General features: G+C 37.0%; 1 protein-coding gene across 2 annotated transcripts in view; it reads left to right on the plus strand.

The window, feature by feature from the left end:
• The window catches only part of LOC123856523 (disks large homolog 2), an 812179-nt gene that overhangs the window by 13904 nt on the left and 775916 nt on the right, over positions 1-22359 (plus strand). Inside the window, exon 1 of one of the 2 annotated variants that reach the window (XM_064576815.1) lies at positions 21513-21617. The exons of the other annotated variant lie outside the window; for it this stretch is intronic. Coding sequence (XP_064432885.1) covers positions 21513-21617 — 105 coding nt within the window. Of the gene's footprint in view, positions 1-21512; positions 21618-22359 lie in introns of those variants that run through there. 2 annotated transcript variants of the gene reach the window in all.

Genomic DNA, 22359 nt, shown 5'->3' on the forward strand with positions numbered 1-22359 from the left:
TGTGCTCCAGTGGAAAGATGCAAAACTAGAAATCAGGAAATTTAGCTGAGCTAACTCTGGACTCTGAATCACCCAAGCCAAGTCTCAGAATCTTAGTGCATGTCAGCTGGAGGAAGCTAGACTAGATGAAAAACACTGTTAATATATTTCACTGTGTTGACCCTGATTGATTCATGATGGCTGAATGGACAGTGATGCTAAGAAAGATGGTGAGGCTACATCAGGGCTCCTCAGAAAAGAGCAGAGTGAAAATTAGCACAGTGAATAAGAATGAATAAGAAAGAAAAAACTGGCAGCTTAGATCTCTAGTTTCTTTTATAGCCCTGGCATTCAATGATCCTGTGTACTTTATGTGAATGGCATAATTATAATAAATTATAATAATAGCTATCATTTGTGAAGCATTTATTATATACTATCTTAATTTAACTTAACCTTCAAAAAGGATGGGGATGTGGGTCATCTTCCCCCCATTTTATAGATGAGCAAATGGACTTTAGAAGCAAAGTAACTTGCCCTAATTTACATCACTAAGAAGGACCAGATTTATGTTTGGAGCTCAGGTATGACCCCAAATCTCACTCCTTTCATTCTGCTGCACTAATTCATATGTTAGCCTGCATTTGTTGATGTTGACTTAATTTATGAGAAGCTGATAAGCATTAAGTGATCAGAAAACTAAACTTATTTAGGTCACAATAGAGCTTGAAAAATACTGATTATGGATGAGGCTTCTGCAAAGGTAATAGGTTGGGAATGACGTAGGAAAAATACAGTTTTAAAAATAATTTACTTATAGCTCTTTCAGAAATCCTATTTAAATATTTATTTATTTCTTAAGACTTCATCATTTTGTAATAGGGATAAATGTGTCAAAAACTGGAATGGGAAAAGCTTTCTAACCTCCTTTGAAATTTGGAAGGACAATTGATGATTTAAGGATAACTCCCTCTCCCAAGCTCGGGTTCCATTGTGGCTGCTGCAGTTTTCCACCCAAGGGACAGATCTGTCACTTAACTAACACAATGCAGAACATCCAATAAGTTCTTAATGAATACTTGCTGAATAAAGAAATATAGGCATTGAATCCCTAAGTTTTATTTCTCATTTCTGCAATAGGGAACAAAGGATGTTCTTCAAAAACTAGCTCAATTTACCCTTTTTAATGTACGCATGATAGCTTTAAGATATAAACCCATACTATTTAGTTAATTCAAAACAGAGTGCTTGTTTAGCAAGATAAACCTGGACCAGAGTATGGAGAGTTATATAGGTAGCTGTGATTTCCAGTCCTGTTCTCTATTAGAACTTCCCTCCTATTGGGTTACAGTTTATATCATGAGATGAATTATATCAAAATTATCTTTCTTATACCCTTTATGACCTAATCTGTTTTATGGGTACTGTTACATGCATATTCTTTTCCCAGTAGTGGTAATGATGATGCAGGAGGCTTGTATGCTCATTCCCGCCCCCACCCACTGCAGAGCATCTAGCTATTGCATGATGGGTGAAATTTGGCTTGTCTTTTAGACAATGGTTTTTAAATTAGGTGTGATTATTTCTGATGAGTTCTAGATTGTCCACATAATTATCTCTTCATTTCAGCAACAGCTGAGCTTAGTTCCTCTTATTGGAACCCTCATTACAGATATTCCTCAACTGACAATGGGGCTAAGTCCTGATAAACCCATTGTAAGTTGAAAATATCATAATTGGAAAGTGCATTTAATACACCTAACCTACTGAGCATCATAGCATAGCCTCACCTACCTTCAACATGCTCAGTACACTTAATGTTAGTTAGATGGCAAAACCATCTAACACAAAAGTTCCTTTATAATAAAGTGTTAAATCTCTCATGTAATTTGTTGAGTACTGTACTGAAAATGAAGAACGGAATGGCTGTATGACTACAGAATGGCTGTGAGAGTCTTGCTTGTCTACCCTCATGATCCCATGGCTGACGGGGAGCTGCAGTTTGCTGCCACTGCCCAGCAGCACAAGAGAGGATCAAAATTCAAAGTACAGTTTTTACTGAATGTGTATCACTTTCACTCCATTGTAGGTTCAAAACACCGTAAGTCAAACCGTGTGAGTTAGGGACTGTCTGCATATTCAGCTTTTTCGCCCTTTGGCCTTTATGATATTTTAAAACTACAATTTCAAAGTAAGGTATGTTGGCCTTCGGTCTTACATTTCTTAAATTCTAGGAGAATTTAGAGCTCAAGATTGGATCAATGACTAAATCTACCCACAAAGATCTTACCTGGACTATTGGAACAGTCTTTAACTTGGCTTTTTGCCTCCAGTGCGCCACAAAATCCATCCACCTCAAGCTGCCAGGATATTCCAGCACCCCTTCCTCCCACAAAATGCCTGTTCATATCTCTCCTGCTTCAAATCCTTAATGGCTCCACACAGCTTATGGGATATAGTCCAAATCCCTTAGGGTAACAAGCCCCCCCACACACACCTACTCATTGACCAACCTGAAACCTTAAAACCAGTTTCTCCTCCTTTCCCTGTCCTAAGTATATTATCCTCCTGAAGAAAAAAAAAAAAAGTGTCACATTTTGAATACACTATGCACTTACTAAACTCTCACTCTCTATCAAGTCTGAGGGGCTCAATAAATAGCATCTTTTTTTTTTTTCATCTTCAAACTAAAACCAGATAGGATAGAGTTGTGAGATTCTGATAGAGATTTTTTTTTTTTTAAATCAGCTTTATTACTGATAAAAGCTACATTGGAGGAAACGGCTGTGGTAGGCAGTCAAATAAGCTTGCCAAGATCTTTTGAACTAGATTTACTCCCCACCCCAAACTGCCAGCTTCTGCAGAGGCAGAGCCTGCCTTGCTAAACTTATCTTCCAATGGCAAGAGATTGCAAAGCTCAGGCTGGCTGGCTGGCTGGCTCCCAAGAGGAAAGAGTGAGCTGAGCATGCCCAGTTTCTTTCTTCAAACTTACCCAACATAAAACTTCCTTCTTCTGGAGGTGGGGTAAAAGACCCACAGCTTTCACTGGAGAAGTCATCTCCACTCTAAACCATAAGAGTGAAGAATAACCTCATGTGCTTTTATTCTGAGCCTGGGAAATCCTTTCCTCCCTTGTTTTTCTGCAGAATTCTGGCCACTCTGCACATCCAGCCTCAATGTCATTTCTTTTTGTCTGTAGTTTTCCTTGGTCTACTTATTCCTCACCCTCCCCTGGACCCCCAAATAATTTGTTGTTGTTTTCCATTACACTCCATATTCATTCCATCATAGTGTATGATGTCAGTTTCATTAAATCATTAGCCAGTCTATGAAATCCTCAAGGGCAGGAGCAGTTTTGTGCTTCACCAATACCTAAGAATGAGTTTAGAACCTTGTGGGCACTCAATAGATTAGATGTTTTCCAAAATACTTAAGAAAAAGGAAACTGGGGTTCCTGGGTGGCTCATTCTGTTAAGCATCCCACTCTTGATTTCAGCTCAGGTCATGATTTCAGGGTTGTGAGATCAGGAGCCTTGTGTCAGGCTCTGAACTAGGCGTGTAGCCTACTTACGATTCTCTGTCTCCCTCTGCTCCTCCCCGCCTTCTTTAGAAAAGAAAGAGAGAGGGCACCTGGGTGGCTCAGTTGGTTAAGCGACTGCCTTCGGCTCAGGTCATGATCCTGGAGTCCCGGGATCGAGTCCCGCATCGGGCTCCTTGCTCAGCGAGGAGTCTGCTTCTCCCTCTGACCCTCTCCCCCTCATGCTCTCTCTCACTCAAATAAATAAATAAAATCTTTAAAAAAAAAGAAAAGAAAAGAAAAGAAAGAAAGAGAGAGAGAAAGGAAGGAAGGAAGGAAGGAAGGAAGGAAGGAAGGAAGAAAGAAAGAAAGAAAGAAAGAAAGAAAGAAAGAAAGAAAGAAAGAAAGAAAGAAAGAAAGAAAGAAAGAAAGAAAGAAAAAGAAGAAAGAAAGGGGGAGGGAGGGAGGAAGGGAAGGGAAGGAAAAGAGAAGAAAAGAAAAGAAGAAACTAAGTGAAGATAACTTACTTCAGTGACTGCCTCCTAGGTGCTAAGAACTTGGTTATAAATGAAGCCCTATCAACTCCTCCAACCTGCACAATAACTGTGAAAGACTAAAGATACTACTCCCATTTTATAGCTGAAAAGAAGGGTTCATAGATGTTTGCCTAACTATCTGTGGAATCGATATTTAAACCCAAGTTGGCTTGTTGTTCTTAGATGGACCCTTGTATCTCCCAGATCTTTGGGTCATCTCTAGATTATTTTTTAGAATATAAATCAGAGATAAAGGGCACCTGGGTGGCTCAGTCGGTTAAGCGACTGCCTTCGGCTCAGGTCATGATCCTGGAGTCCCAGGATCGAGTCCCACATCGGGCTCCCTGCTCGGCAGGGAGTCTGCTTCTCCCTCTGACCCTCACCCCTCTCATGTGCTCTCTCTCTCTCTCATTCTGTCTCAAATAAATAAATAAAATCTTTAAAAAAAAATCAGAGATAAAGGCCATTGTATGAGGAGAAACCTCACACTTAAATGATTTTTAGCTTGTTTAATAAGTTTTTAAATAGGTAAATGGGGGGTATAAGTTTAGAAGTTAGCATTTTAACACTGACTTTTTTAATGTCTTTTTAATGTCTTCAGTATGTCCCATATCATTTAGGATGTATAATGTAAATTATACTACATGTGAATGGATAGCCAAGAAGTTAGACTACAGGTTAGTTGTCAGTCAGGATATTGAAAGATTTGTGCATTGCCCATTTAGTCTAATTTGGCAATATTCATTCTTTTATTCCTGACTTTACTCATTCTGCATTATCTTGACCATAACTTTCACCTTATGTCTAATTGGGTTTATTTCTTTAATTTCACCTATTTTTGTTCACCCAGCTGACTTCCCATGATTTTAGTCAATGTTTAGTTGTATATGGTAAAATCTACCTCATCTTCAAAATATTCAGAATAAATTATAAGGAATTATGGTATTTTCCTGACACATCTACTGAGCTGGTTGTCACAAACTTTTTAAAATGATGAAACAGTAATAACTGATGTATACTGAATGTTAACTATGTGCACAAGTATCCTGCTAAGTACTATGTATGCATTCTTTCTAGAAATATTCACAACTATGGGGGTGCCTGGGTGGCTCAGTTGGTTAAGCGACTGCCTTCGGCTCAGGTCATGATCCTGGAGTCCCTGGATCGAGTCCCGCATCGGGCTCCCCACTCGGTGGGGAGTCTGCTCCTCCCTCTGACCCTCCCCCCTCTCATGTGCTCTCTCTCTCTCTCATTCTCTCTGTCTCAAATAAATAAATAAAATCTTAAAAAAAAAAAAAAAGAAATATTCACAACTATGTGGGTAATGTCACTCAGGCTTTCCCAATTTTAGATGAGACAACAAGACTTCAGAGAGAATTTAAGCAACTTACCCATGGCAACACCAAGTGAGTGGCAGTGTTAGCATTCAAGCCTTTGCTGATTCACTCTCAAACCTTGCATTTTTACCACTGTGCACCAAAAGCATAATTTCCCACTTTCTGGAAGCTAAGCATTGTCTTTGGAGAGAAACAGAATTGATTTTCATTTTGTCTCTACAATTATCAAGCTTTGAGAGCTTAGATACATTACTTAATCTCTCTACCATTTCTTTTGCTTGTCTGTTCCGTGGGCACCATGCCCATCCCTTGGGGTTACTTTATTAAAAGACCTAGTACATAAGGGGCTTAGTGCTGTACCTGATATTTGGTGGATGTCCAATAAAGGCTAAATACCTTTTTCTTTCCCTTACACAGAAAAATATTCACCCCTTAGTGTTTCCAAATCTTTTCTATATTTTTTATTTGAGCCCCCAAGATCCCTGTCATAACAGGGATTATTATCTCTGTTTTATAATAGAGAAGATAAAGGTTCAGAAATGTCACCAAGCTGAGTTTCAGTCACACACACCTTGTAAGGAGCAGAGCAAGGGCTCCATACTTCTCACTCCTTTTTTATACCTAAGTATTTACTTCTCAGAAAGACAAAGTAAAGGCAGAAAGCAGAGGATATCAACAAAATCTAAAAGGTCCTTCTAGGAAAACACATTCTGCAAAAAAATATTTGCTCAATCTTCTATCCCTCCTTTCCCAGAGAGGCAAAGATGAAGAAGTATTTCTGTCAGGAAGGAAGAGTAGAATCCATTAGAAAGATTGCCCCTTTGCTCAGTGAAGGCCATGATCTGAGCTGACATCTAATTGTATTTGCTTATTTCAGAGCAGCAGATACTCAGCCTTTAGTGAGGACTGTTTTGTAATAGGTTAGAAGCTGCACTGAGTGTTATCAGAATGAGTTGGCTTAGTTACTGAGAGTGATCTTGCTGGTCCTGCCTAATGAAAAGCAGGGAGCCCCCTTATAAATGCACTGCTGTGTTATGGATCTGGTTACTACTCCCTCTAGCAAAGGGCACCTTGAAAGAGACTTCCTTCCTTTTATCACCACACAGTCCCCCAAAATACTTTAAACACATAAGCAAGAGGTAGAAATGGTTAATGCAACCTGCTCATAATCCTACAATTTGCATTTAGGCCTTCAGAACTCTTCCCCACCCATTCTTGTGATCCAGATGAGATAATCATATGTAGATGGATTATGTCCCATATTCATCTAGGGTCCTCTCCTTCCTTTTCCTCTGGGCATCAGGAGGTTCGGGGGTAACCTTAAAAGACTGTTTGTAAAAGGCTCCCCTATTTAGAAGGATAACATGCTTCTGGCTCTCTCTCTGGACCTATAAAGTTTCCTCTTACTCATACTAAGAGACTGAGTCACATCACATCCCCGCATAGCTGGGATGCAGAACCCATTTTTCTCTCTCCATAGCACAAAAGACTTAAATCACAATTCCTTATTTGATCCCCCACTGTTGGTGCTCTAATGGGGTTGCTCTGCATTGAAAAACATAGGTCAGTAAAAGCCAAGATTTGGTTGATTCTTGTAATTTTCCTTAATTTTCTCACAATAGCTTGGGCCAATATTAATTCCAAGTTTGTGGCTTTACTGTAGAAGTAGTATTACCTAATAACTATGCTTTTGTCTCCCATTTTTGAAAGGAAGACTCTTTTGTTATGTTTGAAAGAATTTAAAAATGAGGAACCTAGGATTAACTTTTTAATTAGATATAATGATTAGAAACTGTTCATCACAGTAGTTTTCCTTTCATTATGAAAGGAAAATTGACAGTTTTTGTTCAGTTAGTGTTCACTGAAATGTTTTTTAAAGGAAATTATTGCAGAGTAAAAGGATATCAAAAAGCATATGCTTTTTTACATTTTTATGAGGAGAGATTGCTGATTTAAAGGAATTATAAAGCCCACAAAACATTATATTTCTTTGCCTAATATTTAGTCTCAGTGCATTATAAAACTTCACCCCAGTATAAATGTTTGTGATCCCTATGTTAACTGACCTTTGATCACATCAGCACAGTTCAGTGAAATCAAATTTGCAAAGCTTATTTTGGTGGAATCCATTATTTGTGCTTATGGCCAGCCTTTCAACTTTGGAGTAGTTTACATGTCACTGTCTTGACTTCATAGTATAATTTCAAATTATTTAGTTTGTTTAATTTGGGGTTTGGCTATTGATACATTAACATTCTTTTTTTTTAAGATTATTTATTTATTTATTTGACAGAGAGAGACACAGTGAAAGAGGGAACACAAGCAGGGGGAGTGAGAGAGGGAGAAGCAGCCTTCCTGCCAAGCAGGGAGTCTGATGTGGGGCTTGATCCCAGGACCCTGGGATCATGACCTGAGCCAAAGGCAGATGCTTAATGACTGAGCCCCCCAGGCTCCCCAATACATTAACATTCTATGATCAACTTCATTTTCGGGTGAATAGGCCTGGACTTCATGAACACTGGGATAAATGCTTTTGATGACTCCAAGGCTGGGATTTAGCTTTTGTTCTAGCCCAGAACCACCTGGCTTTTGAAAATAAATCCTAGCTGAACTCCCTGCATCTGTGGTACTCACCTCCCAGTCACTTAACAAATAACTATGAATTTTACTTGAATAATACTCTATCCTCATAGCTCTTTATTGTCTAAAAGTGCCAACCAGAAATTTATTCTCCTCACCTCAGAGGCCTTCTATATTTTCTCCTTCCTGGTAGCATTAATAATATTACTGATAATGATAATAACTGATAAATGTTATTGATTGATAAATTTACATTTGCTGTTATTAGCACTCTTACATGCAAAGAAATGTTAAGTAATTCATTCAATCCTTACAATATGCCTGGAAGGTTGCAAACATTATTATTAATTATTATTATTCACAATTTACACAGGAGAAAGCTAAGATTTGGTGAGGTTAACTAAATTTCCCAAATTCACACAGTAAATAATTAATGGAGCAGACAGAACCATCAACCTTCCCCCAGCAAGATTTTTTGTTAATTGTTGTTGTTCCCCTGCCTACAAGCTTTACTAGAATCAAGGACTCTCTCCCCTTTCCATTCTGTCTGTCTATCTATCTATCTATCTATCTATCTATCTATCTATCTATCTATCTATCTATCTATCATCTATCTATCTATTTATTTTTAATTCAAACTCCATTCCTTTTGCTTTTTCATCTAGTGCTTGCCCCTTGCCTGCCCTAATAACCTGGGCTCACCTCTCCCTAGCTCTCACCTGATCCCAATCTTTTCATCACATAACTTGGAAACCTCAAAGCCACCAGGAATGCCACCCTCTCCTTCCCTGTGAAATAGACCAATAAGATATTTCTCTAAGGATGTGTGTGTGTATAAGAGAGGGAAGGAGAGAGGGAGGGAGAGAGAGGTAAAGGAGAGAAAAACAGAAAGCAAAGGGATGGAAGAGGCAGCAGGGAAAGGTAGCAAGAGAGACAGAGAGAGTCTTATTCAAACACTGACTAAAACATGTAGTTGCTACCCAGGGGAGACATGCTGATGAGGAGGAAGGAAAAGGGAGGACAGACTCTCAGGGAGCTTCATTTTAGGGCTGTTTTGATAGCTTGAGTTGAGACAAGAAGTCAATCTATGAAAATTCTATGATGTTAACTGTGCAAAAGAGTATCCCTAAGGTGACCAATGCTCTAGCCCTGGCCCTGCCACTATCTAACTGCATAATCCTTGGCACATTCCAGTCATTTGGGTCTCAGCTTCCTGTCTGTAAAATGGATAAAACCATCCTAGCCTCATAGGATTTTTTTAAATATCAAATGTGATACTTACACAATGATGAAAGTGCAGTGGAGATTAGGTTCTTGAGGTGCTTATGAACTAGTGAGATGATAAACATAGGGCATATGGATATAACTTTGTGTTACATAGACATAGAAATAGGTATATTTAAAGAAAAATGGTAGCTAATGATTGTTTATTGAGCCTTTATTTCATGTTGGTCTCATGAATTGACTTACTCAATCCTCATGACAGCCATATAACATACATGCCATTATCAAACCTATTTTATAGAAGAGGAAACTGAAGCCCCAGTTCAGAGAAATGGGATCAAAGTCATATAATTAAAAAGCAGTCCAACTAGGATTCTAGCCCAGGACTCCAGATTCTGTGCCCTTAACCACGGTCTCTGCCTTGGTGGAGATAAAACAGTATAGGCATTGCTTGCAGAGGTGAAGGTACTGCAACTCCTAGCTCTGTGCTGCCAGTAAGGAAATTCTTTTTTTTTTTTTTTTTTAATTTTTTTTAAAGATTTTATTTATTTGACAGAGAGAGAGACAGCGAGAGAGGGAACACAAGCAGGGGGAGCTGGAGAGGGAGAAGCAGGCTCCCCACTCAGCAGGGAGCCCGATGGGGGGCTCGACCCCAGGACCCTGGGATCATGACCTGAGCCGAAGGCAGATGCTTAACGTGAGTCACCCAGGTGCCCCAGGAAATTCTAACATCACAAAGCCCACCAACACAGCTCCTCTCCTCAGTGTCAGCTTGACCTCTGTAGAGCCTGCCCTGCGCTCTCAGCCACTTCCCCACGGGCCATCCACACGCTTAGGCCATTCAAAAAAAATTGAGTAACTATGCTGTAGGGATCTTGCCTGTCAAACCTTTGGAAAACAGAGGTGCATAGGCTTACTGAAAGTGCCATTAATTTTTATTTTTCTGTTTCCAACTGAGATGTTTCTGCTTGGCTATACTTAAGCAACATGGAAATAAAAGATAGCTTTAATTGGCATCCTTATAACTTCTTTCATGTTCTAGTTAGCAGTTCTACAATGCCTACATAAAATCACATTATCTTCACCTGTCATGTGATTACTTCTTTCCAGGCTTTTTACTAGAGTGGACCACAGGGCGAAGAATACCATAAAACCAAATTCACTCAGGAGAGTTATTGATTTTTTTTTCCATCTCACATTCCTGTTTCAACATGAAAAGCCCTAATTGCCTCCCTCCTATATTTAATATGTGGTGTGTTTTCAAAAACATCAGAGTGCAGCATTTTTGGAAGCCACTGTGAGGCCCTAGACATCTCACCTCTTGAAATACAGTGAGGTATATACTACTGTTGCATAGACTACAAAGACAAAATGCTTTGGGAAACTTGGAAGGGAGGGAAGGAAAGCAATCTGAGAAGATAAGAACATGGTAATGGCAATCAAATAATATATGCTGACAAAAAGACCTGAGTGCGGAAAAACCTAAATTCAAGTTTTATATCTACCATTTATTGCTGGTGTGATCCGCGTGCCTATCATATAGCCATTCCGTGCATCTGTTTCCTCAGTTTAGAAAGGCGAGTGCTAATTGTGCCTGTACACACTCCATGTGGTTTTGTGATAGTTAAATCCATCCATTTATTCAACAAATGTTTAGTGGGCACCTATCTCATGCTAGACACAGTGTACATACAGGTGATACAATGATAAATAAAAGGACTCTTTTCTGTCCATACTGGGGTCGTTCAATGAGAAGTCCAGCAAAGATCTAAAAGTCACAAGAAAGAGGTTTATAAACTAGGTTCCATGAAAGGCTATGACAGGATGCCCTGATGGGTCTAGAACAGTGGTTCTCATCTAGTGAGTAGAGGACAGAGATGCTGCTAAGCCTCCTACAATGCACAGTGGAACTGAGATTTGAAAGGTAAGTGGGAGAGAATTCTGGAGAAGAGGTGGGAGAAGATTTGAGGCAAAGTAACATTTGCATAGGAGCTGACATGAGAATGAGCTTCATCATATCCTACGTACTGGAAGCAGACCTGTGGTGCTGCAGCGTAGACAGGGGAGAAAGGGCGCCTGATGACATTGGTGATGGGGAAGGTTAGAGCTGGTCAGGCCCAGGGGTCATGATGAAGTGGATATTGGGGGTTCCTGCGATGGCTTAAACAACCAACTGGAAGGAGCTGGGATTTACTGGGTAAGAAAATGAAAGAGACGCAGATTTGAGGGGGAGGAAAGAGGATGAGAGCCCAGATTTTGAAGGCAGTAAGTCTGAGAGGTCTCTGAGATACTTGGGTGGAGATGACCAGCAGGTTGTAGAATATGCAATTCAGGAGAGAAATCTGGGCCAAGAATATAAATGAGGGAGCCATTGATGTACTAATATTTATTTTTTTACATAAGCTCTAGGCCCAACATGGGGCTTGAACTCACTACCCCGATATCGAGTTACTCTACCGACTAAGCCAGCCAGGTGCCCCTGATGTAGTAGTATTTAACTGAGTGAATAGAGAGAGGGTAAAAAGTAAAGGGGGAAGAGACTTCCTAGCTGTGAATGTGCTTTGTCAGCAAAATGTTCTCTATAAATATGAGGAATTCCTGTCATCATCAACATTAAGTGCAATACTTTTCATGTCCATCCATTTGTTTAACAAACTGTTGCCAACCCTCATTATATGTTAGGCTGTGTGCTAGGGGCTGGGGATAAGCGGATGAATGAGAATGACACCTGCCCTCAAAAAGAGTCAAGAAAGCAGGTAGAGGAGAGAAGTTAAACTCTTAATACTAGCCTATCAATGAGTTAATGTAGCTTTCCTTCTGTCAGAAGAGTCCAGAGGAGAGGAGGAAGTGAGGGCTCTTGAAGGGGAAGAAGATGAGGAAGACAAATTTGATCTGCTTCATAGTTCTATCCAGGTTAACCTTGGCCTTAACCCTGCCCTGAGAGTTAATGTGCTGTGATCTAGTGTTTGATAGAACTATGTTCAAAGGAGACCTAGTGTCCTATTTGCTCTAGTCAGCTTCTTTGGGATCACTTGTTTTCTCTCCCTTAAAGTACTGGACTTGTGATTCCAAAGACTCAGCAGAGTAGGGAATAGTACTCTATGACAATCACTTGCATCTCTTAAACACCTTTGAAGTATGACTGACTGACTGATTGAATATATAGCTACTATACGAATTTTTGAAATTCTACTATATGAATTTTTATATACTATAGTTCATTTCATGCCCTCTGGAATACTACTGCATACAGGAAAAGTCCATTTGCCCTTTTACCCTGGTACAGTCATGTGAGTCTTGCCCCATCAAAAAAGACATGTCATTCTCTCTTAAATAGGGGAAAATGGGTCACATATGAATTTTTGATAATAAGAACTGTGGCCAAATTCACCATATATCTTTAAAAATACAAAAGAACATGGTAAATATACTAACATAAGGTTTCTGAAGTTTTAGTAAGCTTTTATCTATTTTAGGGCTCATTAAGTAATAATATCAAGCAAACATTGAAAGAGCCCATCATATCCCAGGCACTGTGCTACTGAACATTTGCTTCTCTTCTCTGAAACTACAGTTTAGTGGGAAGACTAGAAGTAAAAAGTGAATAGGGATGCTTGGGTAGCTCAGCTGGTTAAGTTTCCAACTCTTGATTTCAGTTCAGGTCACGATCTCAGAGTTGTGAGATCAAGCCCCACATCAGGCTCTGCACTGGGCATGGAGCCTGCTTAAGATTCTGTCTGTCCCTCTCCCTCAGCCCCTCCCCAACTCTCTCTCTCTCTCAAAAAAGTAAATAAAAAATAAAGTGAATAAACAAATTATTTTAAATTAAGATGGAAACTCTGAGGAAGCAATCAGGTTTCAGAGGGTAAGAACATTAGGAGGATACATACTTTAGAATAAGATGTGGTGATAATCAGGAAAGGTGAACTGCAATTACCTAAATATTTCCTAATTACTGGGCAAGTGGAGTCAAAAATATGAATTTATTGTAGATCTTACTTATTACTTTTTATTTCTTACTTATTAAATATATTAATAAATTAAAATGAAATTGATTAACTTCATAAACACTAATAATAGTGCTTACTGTGTGCCTGGTTCTGCTCTGAAGATTTACAAATATTAATTCATTTAATCCTAAAAGGTAAGTACTATTATAATTTCCATTTTATAGATGAGAAACTGAAGCAGAAAAAGCAAGTAACTTGTCCAAGGTAACATAGCTAGTAAGTGTTAAAGCAAGTTACATTAGCCTCTGTGTCTGTCTATAAATTGAGAATAGTACCTTCACGGGGACGAGAAGGATGCTGCAAGGGAAAATAGTTTTTTAAGAAGTAAAACAGTAAATTTCTATTCTTACAATTTTAATATCAGTTATAATGTCACTGTTACAATGATGTAAGCTCTGAACTTTAAATGTGACAGGGAAGCCAGAAATTTTAAGATGGAGGATCCTACCCTTAAGAGAGCTTACTGTCTTACTAGAGAGGGATTATCAGCATGCATGACATAATGCATAATTCAAAATTACATGGGATATCTTTGCTAAATTTAAGGTCATATCTGTTTGTGCTTATTTTGAGAGGAAAAATGGGATTACTGAGGATTAAAATATATTCACAGATCACTGAATTATAGCTCTGAAAGACACAAGAGATGGTTGAATCTAAGCTTTTCATTTTATAGATGAATAATTGAAGCTTGTCAAATCAAAATAAACAAACTAAGATCTTACAGCTAATTAGGGCAAGAATCATAACTAAGAATAAGGCCCCTGGATATGAAATCTTGGCCCTTTTTTTCTGATTAAACTTATCCATTTATTTTGTTTCCCTTCCTACTAAAAAGTCATTGCTTTCTAATCCTCTCCCCTCCTGTGAGAGATAGATCAAACTACAGGTTTGTAACATTAAATGGTGACAGAGCTTATCACATGGGAGAAAACCCAGGAGATTAAGACTTTCTGCTGGTTTTTCTAGGAACTTTTAAAGAAATATTTAAAAATAGCTTCAATGAAGTATAATTAATATCCAATGATCTGAAGATACTTAAAACATACAATTTGATAAGTTTTGACCTATGAAACCATCCATTCAAGATAATGAACATATCCATCACCCTCAAAAGTTTCCTCATGCCCCCCTTGTAATCTCTCCATCCATTTCCTTCCCCCCACCTTCTTTACCTCCTCATTCCCAAGTTCTCCTTTCTGTCGCTATAGATTAGTTTGCATTTTCTAGAATTTTATGTAATGGGATTAAACATTACATACTCCTTCTGTCTACTTTGATTCAGCATGATTATTTTGAAATTCATTCATGTGTTGTATGTACCAATAGTTCATTCGTTTTCATTCATCTTTCACAATTTGTTTATGCATTCATCTTTTGATATTGGTCTAGTGTTTTGCTGTTACTAATAAAGCTGCTATAAATATTTGTGTACAAGTCTTTGAATGGACATATGCTTTCATTTTTCTTGGGTAAATACCTAGAGTAGTTTAATCATATGGTAGGTGTATGTTTAACTTAAAAACAAAAACAAACAACAACAAAAACCACTGTACTGTTTCCAAAGAACTTGTTCCATTCTCATTCCCACTAGCGATGTAGGAGCGTTTCAGTCTTCCCCATCTTCACCAATCCTAGGGATAGCCTGTCCTTTTTTTTTTTTTTTTTTTAATATTAGCTATTCTAGTAGGAGTATAGTGGTATCTCATTGTAGTTTTAGTCTTTATTTGTCTACTAAATAATGATGTCGGTCATCTTTTTACATGCTTATTTAATACATGTATATTTTCTTTGGTGAAGTGTCTGTTAAAATGTTTTGCTTATTTTTAATTGGATTTTTTCTTTCCATATTATTGAGCTTTGAGAGTTCTTTATATATTTTAGAAAAAAAATCCTTTATTAGATATATACTCTGTAAGTTTTGCCTCCATTCTGTGGCTTGTCTTTTCCTTGTTTTATTAGTATTTTTCAAAGGATGGAAATTTTTAAATTTGATGACGTCCAGTTTATCAGTTTGTTCTTTTATGGTTGTGCTTTTGTTACTGCATCTAACCTAAAGCCACAAAGATTTTCTTCTACTTTTTTCTTAGTTTAATGTAGGTTTTACATGTAGGTCTATAATCTGAGTTAATTTTTAAAGATAGGAATACATCAAAGTTTGCTATTTTGCATATAGATATACAGTTCTTCCAACATCATTTGTTGAAAAGATGACTTTTTCCCCATTGAATCCTCTTTGCACTTCTATTGAAAATCAGTTGTCCATAGATGTGTAGTTCAATTCCTGGAGTCTCTATTCTGTTTGTTGGTATATTTATTTATCTTTTTTCCAATGCCACATTGCTTTGATTACCTTAACTTTATAGTAAGACTAGAAAACAGGTAATACTTTTTCTGAAATTTTATTTTTCCTTCTCAAAGTTGTTATTGGCTATTTCTATATTCTTTGAATTTCTATATAATTTTTGGATCAGCTTGGCAGTTTCTCCAGGACAAACAAATAAGCAAACATACAAATAACATTACTGAGGTTTTTATTGGGATTGCATTGCATTGAATCTGTAAATCAATTTTCAGAATATGATATCTTAACAATATTGAGTAGTCTTACCCAGAAACATGGTACATCTCTCCATTTTTATGTCCTTAATTTCTCTCAGGAAAGGTTTGTGTTGTTCACTGTACATGGTTTGCATATGTTACATACAGTTTATCCCTAAGTATTTTATATTTTTATCTTATAAATGGTATTGTTTTTATTTCAATTTGCATTTGCTTATTGCTAATATAGAGAAATACAATTGATCTTTATATATTTATCTTGTATTCTGAAATCTTGCTGAAGTCATTTATAAATGCTAAAGTTTGTTTTAGATTCCACGAGATTTTCTACATAGACAATTATGCCATATGGAAAGAAAGACACTTTTATTTCTCCGTTTCCAATGTTTATTTCTTGACCTGTGCACTGTCTAGAACCTTGCAGATAATGCTGAATAGAAGTGGTAGGAAAAGACATCCCTATCTTGTCCTGAGAGTTTTTTTTTTTTTAAGCCAGGAATGGATATTGAATTCTGTGTAATGTTCTTTCTTGTCCCTACTGAGATGATCATATGGTTGTTTGCTTGTTTGTGTCAAAAAAAATAATATCATGGATTGTATTGGGTTGTTTTCAAGGTTAAACCTACTTGGTTATGATGCATGCCTTTTTATATGTTGCCAGGTTCAATTTACTAAAATTTTGTTTAGAATTTTTGCATATATATCATATATATGCAAAATTTATATATAAATATATATATATATTCATGAGGGCACATGGGTATTTGCTTTGTTGGTAATATCTTCATCTGGTTTGGAACCAGGGTAATCTGGCCCCCCAAAAACAAGTTGGAATGTATTCTTTCCTCTTCAGTTCTCTGAAAGAGTTTGTATAACATTATTATTTCTTCCTTAAATGCTTGGTAGAATTCATCAGGGAAGGCATCTGGGCCTGGAGTTTCTTGGTGATAGGTTTTTAATTATAAATTCAATATCTTTAATAGATTTATGGAATGACTATTATGTTACTTATGTTTCTTTTTTTTTTTTTCATGAAAAAGTGCTCAATATCGCTCGGCATCAGGGAAATCCAAATCAAAACCTCAATGAGATACCACCTCACACCAGTCAGAATGGCTACAGTTACTTATGTTTCTTGAGTGAGTGTTGGTAATTTATATTTCTCAAGGAATTCATCCATTTCATCTAAGGTGTCAAATTTGTTGGCATAAAGTTGTTTATGATATTTTCTTATTGACTCTTTCATAGCTATAAGACCTGTAGTGATGCTACTACCTCTCTCATTCATGATTTTGATAATATATTTCTTCTCTCTTTCATCCCTCATTAGTCTTGCGAGAACATTATCAATTTTATTGATATTATCAAAGAACCAGCTGTTAGTCTTATTGATTTTCTTTACTTTCTCTTGTGATCCTTTTTATTTCCTTTTAATTCTTTTGTGTTTTTTTTAGTTTGCTATTTTTTTTCTAGCTGTAAAAAGTCCAAGCTAAGATCATTAATTTGAGATCTTTTTCCTTTTAATTTTTTTTTTAATTTTTTATTTATTTTTGAGAGAGAGAGAATGACAGAGAGAGAATGAGAGGGGTGAGGGTCAGAGGGAGAAGCAGACTCCCTGCTGAGCAGGGAGCCTGATGTGGGACTTGATCCTGGGACTCCAGGATCATGACCTGAGCCGAAGGCAGTCACTTAACCAACTGAGCCACCCAGGTGCCCCAAGATCTTTTTCCTTTTAAATGTAGATGTTTAGTGCTCTTTATGTTCCTTTAATTCGGTCTTTAAGGGTATCCAACAAATTTTGATATGTTGTGGTTTTATTTTAATTCAGTTCAAATACATACTAATTTCTTTTTTTAAAAATTTTTTTCTTTAGCCAGTGAGTTAGTTATGTGTTTTATTTAGTTTCCAAATATTTTAGGACTTTCCTGAGATTGCTTTACTTTGATTTCTTACATAATTTCACTGTGGTCAGAGAATATACTTACTTTGACCTGACTCCCTTTAAATTTATCGAAATTTGACTATGGTTCAGAATATGTCCTATCTTGGTAAATATTCGGTGAGTACTTGGAAAGAATATGTATATTTTGCTGTTGTGGGGTGGAGTGTTCTCTAAAGGTACATTAGCTCGAATTGATGGGTGGTTTTGTAAAGGGCTTCTGTATCCTTATTGATTTCTGTCTTTTTAATCTATTAATTATTTAGGGTTTTTAAAGCTCCAACTATAATTATAGATGTGTCTGTTTCTCCTTGTCACTTTGGTCTCTCCAGAAAACCAACTCTAGCTCCTCAACTCAGCAAGTTCATTGGGTTTCAGCTGGGTCCCCTGCAATGTGGCTGGCTATTCAAGGTTGTAAATGGGGAAGTCACAGGAGTTACTTTGTTTTTTTTCCTATCCCTCAGAGTTTACTGTTCTTTGTTGGCTCATATCCCTATTTGAAATTCATTGTTTCATATATTTTGTTTCGTTTTTTGGTTGTTTCAGACCAGAGTGTAAATCCAAGCCCTGTTATTCCATTTTTACTGGAAGTAGAATTGTCATGAAGTTATATTTTAACCAACCACCAACAGAAAGCATTCAAATGCAGACTTATCTGGGCATGGTAATACCACCATACAAAAAGTATTTTTAGACATTCTAAGGCCTGTAATCTAATTTAGAGTATGGTAATATATTTAGATATGATGGACATATGGCTTAGTGACTGTGTTTAACAGAAAAATGGTAGCCATTACCATTTTATCAGGCATTGTGCTAACAGGATGAAAATATGTACACTCTACTTTGTGGGCAGGGGCAAATGCACATTGAAAAGTTGTTGAAAAGAAACAGAGGCTTGAAATACATTTATCTTTGCATTCTTTGTTTCCAGCACAGTACTGAGCATACAGTAGAGCTCAATCAATGTTTGTTAATCTGAGCCAAGTTGTTGAGCTAAGTCAAATATTTGATGAGGTAAGATTTCTGGTGTACTCCACTTGAACGTTGAAAGTAACAGATCACAGAACTTATAACAGTGATTGGGCATGAGTATAAAATATGTTATAGGTCCTTAATAAAAGCTAACTCATTAAGTAAGTAATATGACCTAAATAATCAAGCCACTTAAGCTTCCAAAAGTATGCCTATGCACCTACTTAAAAATTGGGGAATAAATATATGGAATTTACCTCCTCATGGTTTAAAAAGAGTTTCACTGAATTTATACACATTGATGCTCTAAAAATTGATTAGAGCTCAATTGGTTAGCATTATGAATAGGAAGCTACTGAGTTTGCATTTAAGAGTAGCTTTGGTTCCTGTATAAATCTTACTATTAAGCTCTCTTAGTGTCATGGTCCTTCCAAACCAACCAGTAATGAACTCTAATTTCCCACTCTGCTTTTGTTCTACTTTTCCTTCCTCAGGAATGTCCCTTATCTATCTCTGCATGTCCAAATTTTACCCTAACTTCAGGCTTTAGCAAAGTGTTAAATCTTCCATGAGGCTGCCCTAATTTCCCCAATGGATGTCTTCTTTTTTTCTTTTTCATTGTTTTGTAAATAGTTTTTGCTACCTCTTTTATGGCACTAACCCCTGGCTTTTTGGTATTCACTCCATGTATCATCCCTACAATTAGACTTTAAGCTCCTTAAAGACAGATTCGACATCTGATATATTCATTTGTCCATAGTACAATCAAAAAGTACAGCACACAAGAGGTGCTTAATATGTTTATGGGATCAATGAATGAATGAATGATTTTATGTAGAGTTCCTATATGTAGACTGCAGATTATCTATGCTTTTTCTAAAGAGTAAGGAAAGGAGGATCTTTTAGGACATGCTGCTTAAGTGAAAGAATGAAGGGACCCGATGAATAAGAGGTAGAGGAAGTACAAGGTAGGATAGAAGATCCAGCTGGGGACTGAAATAATGGTAAATATTGGCTCAAAGAATTCAGAAAGGATTGGCTGGAATTTTGGAGGATAACTTACAAAGCAACTTTTTTTAATTTTCCTGTTGTTTGCTAAGAAATACAGAGCATTTACTAGTGAAGGAATATTTTCTGGAAGTTGTGGGCTGGCTGGTCGACAGTGCATGAGAAAGAAGCATGTGGCTGGGGCAGATGGGAGAGTCTAAGGGCAGGAATGAAGGCAGAGGAGGGACTGTGGGTGTGAACTGAACAGAAGAACACCATGAATGAGCAAAAGAGAAGGTTGGTTGAATTGATACTGAAAAATAAACTAATGGCAATAGCCTTATGGTGTATATTCCTGAGATATTAAGGAAAAATAATCTTCCTACAAATTAACCCAGGTAGAAATTTTGGAAGATCACTTCTACTTCCAATTCCTTCAATGAAAATTGGAAAATAATTGAGATAAAAGGCCTTCAGCCTTTGAGATTTTGCACACCACAAGGTCATTATCATGAATTAATCTGCCATCACCAAGACAGAAATGCAGAAAAACTAGGTAACCCAAATCATGCAGCTCTTCTAAAAATAACACAGCAAAAATCCTTCATTTATGTCATCAAACTGTTTCCTATAACTTGTACCTTGTTTTGTACTCCTTAGATTTTCTAGGTCAATTAAAAGCACAACTTCATTTTTTATATTATGTATTGCCCTCAGTTTACCCCTTACCTCTAGAAATGCTTGAATACATGTTCTCCCTGTTGGCCCTATAACTAGCTCTGAGTATAGATTCCTTTGGAACTTCTGAGTGCTCAGCACCTTCTTTCAAGATGCATTACCCCCAACTCAACAATCCCACAGAGACTATAGGGGGCTAGTAGATCCTCAGTTTACTTTGTGGGCTCCTGTCTTAGGTGAATAACATTCAGAATATGTCACTGTATTCTGCTATCCAGATTTTATTTAGTGCTTTATACTGGCCTTTTTGTTGTTAAAGTGTGTAACCAATTTCTCTGGAATTAACATGTTCTGATTCTGTGCAGACCACTCTGTGGTCCCAAAACTATTTAAAGGCTCGATTCTCCTGACATTAATTATGAGAATTCTACTTAGAATGACAAATAAAAGTGATTTTTCTCTAATACATAAAGCAACAGAAAGGTCTTCTAATGGCTTTTAAATTTTAAGATAAATAATTGACTGCATCTTATACGTAGGAACCTTGTGACTAGTCTTTAGGGATACTTCCAGATACACAACTCTGTAGTTAACAAAGCAGTAATACTCCATAGATGAAAACGTCATGTCTAGATCTTAACTAAAGTGAGAAAAGAGTTTGGACATATTAAATAACACTGTGAGAATGAATGTATATAATTGGATTTCTCACATAGCCCAGACGAGTGTAGACACCTGCATATGAACATATATGTGTGTATGTAACCCACTCCCATCAATTTTAATACTTTCCACAAGCTACTCAAATTCTACCTTCATGGCCTGCCACCCAAATCTTCTGGTAGAAATATTTTTTCACATCTCTTTCCCTCCTACTTCTTTCCCCCCACACACTTATGGTATGTGCAGTTTCGCCAGACCCGTGTGAAGACAGGGGAACATTGATGGGATTGCTTTTCACAAGTGTGGGAACGAAAATCCTTCCCAATGAAAACATCTGTCTCTGTTCAAGTCATGCCCAGTTATCCCCCAAAAGAAATGTTCTGATTAACTTTTTTTTTTTTTAAGTCTTAAGATAGCAGTTTGTGTAGCAGATCTAATTAAGAAGTTTATGTAACAGATCTGCAGGGTTTTTTCCTTCTTCAACTGGGTTCTTTGAGCTCAGTTTGAGTGTTACTAGCTTTCGCTATGCAACGGCCAAGTGCTTCCCGGGCTGAAAATTATCAGCTTTTGTGGGATACTATTGCTTCCTTAAAACAATGTGAACAAGCTATGCAACATGCATTCATTCCGGTAAGGAAAATTTCCTTTTATTCTCCTAAAGATTTTTTTTTCTTTTTCTTTTTCCTTTTATAGCTGTAGATAAATGGCACATATTATATGCGTTTAAAGATGTGGTATCTTCTCTGTAGCTCTTGTTTGGGATAAATACATCTCTGTCTTTCTCGGTATGAAGTCTGAATTCTTAATATGGCCAGACATTGATCAATGAGAAAGAGTAAACAGTGGTGCAAGCAAACTCATCCCCCTAAAGAAAGTAGTTTCTAAAAGTAACATGTACTAAAGAAAGGGAACAGGATTATATTTCTCGTATTAAAATTTGATATAACTTACAGTACATATTTCTTGGTTAATTCCGCTAGAACTCCTTAGAATGGCTTGAATATCTTTTTCAGTAGGTTTGATACATAGATCAAGAATCCAAAAGTTAGTTCTTACACTTTAATTGCTTATCCAAGTAAAATCCACCCTAAAATCTCTCCTGAAAAGCGTGACTATTCCCTTAGCAAAGCAGTGATGCACTATTTAGAAATTTTTAAGTATAGCTGATAAAATATATAGATATATAAAATGAATTAAAAGTCAGTATCATTGTGTTATATATTGCAGAAATAATGTTTGTGCTTATAATTATTTAACCAGAGGAACCAGGCTAGCTACATCAGATGGGCGGAGATGAGGTAAATGGGACTTGGAAGAAGAGTTTTAAAATATTTGATTCTTTAATTAGATCTGTTTTGAGGGATTAAGAATA

This window comes from Mirounga angustirostris, unplaced genomic scaffold, assembly GCF_029215605.1.
Source record: "Mirounga angustirostris isolate CCGP_5_RB_7025 unplaced genomic scaffold, mMirAng1.0.hap1 SCAF_13, whole genome shotgun sequence".
Lineage (NCBI taxonomy): Eukaryota > Metazoa > Chordata > Mammalia > Carnivora > Phocidae > Mirounga > Mirounga angustirostris.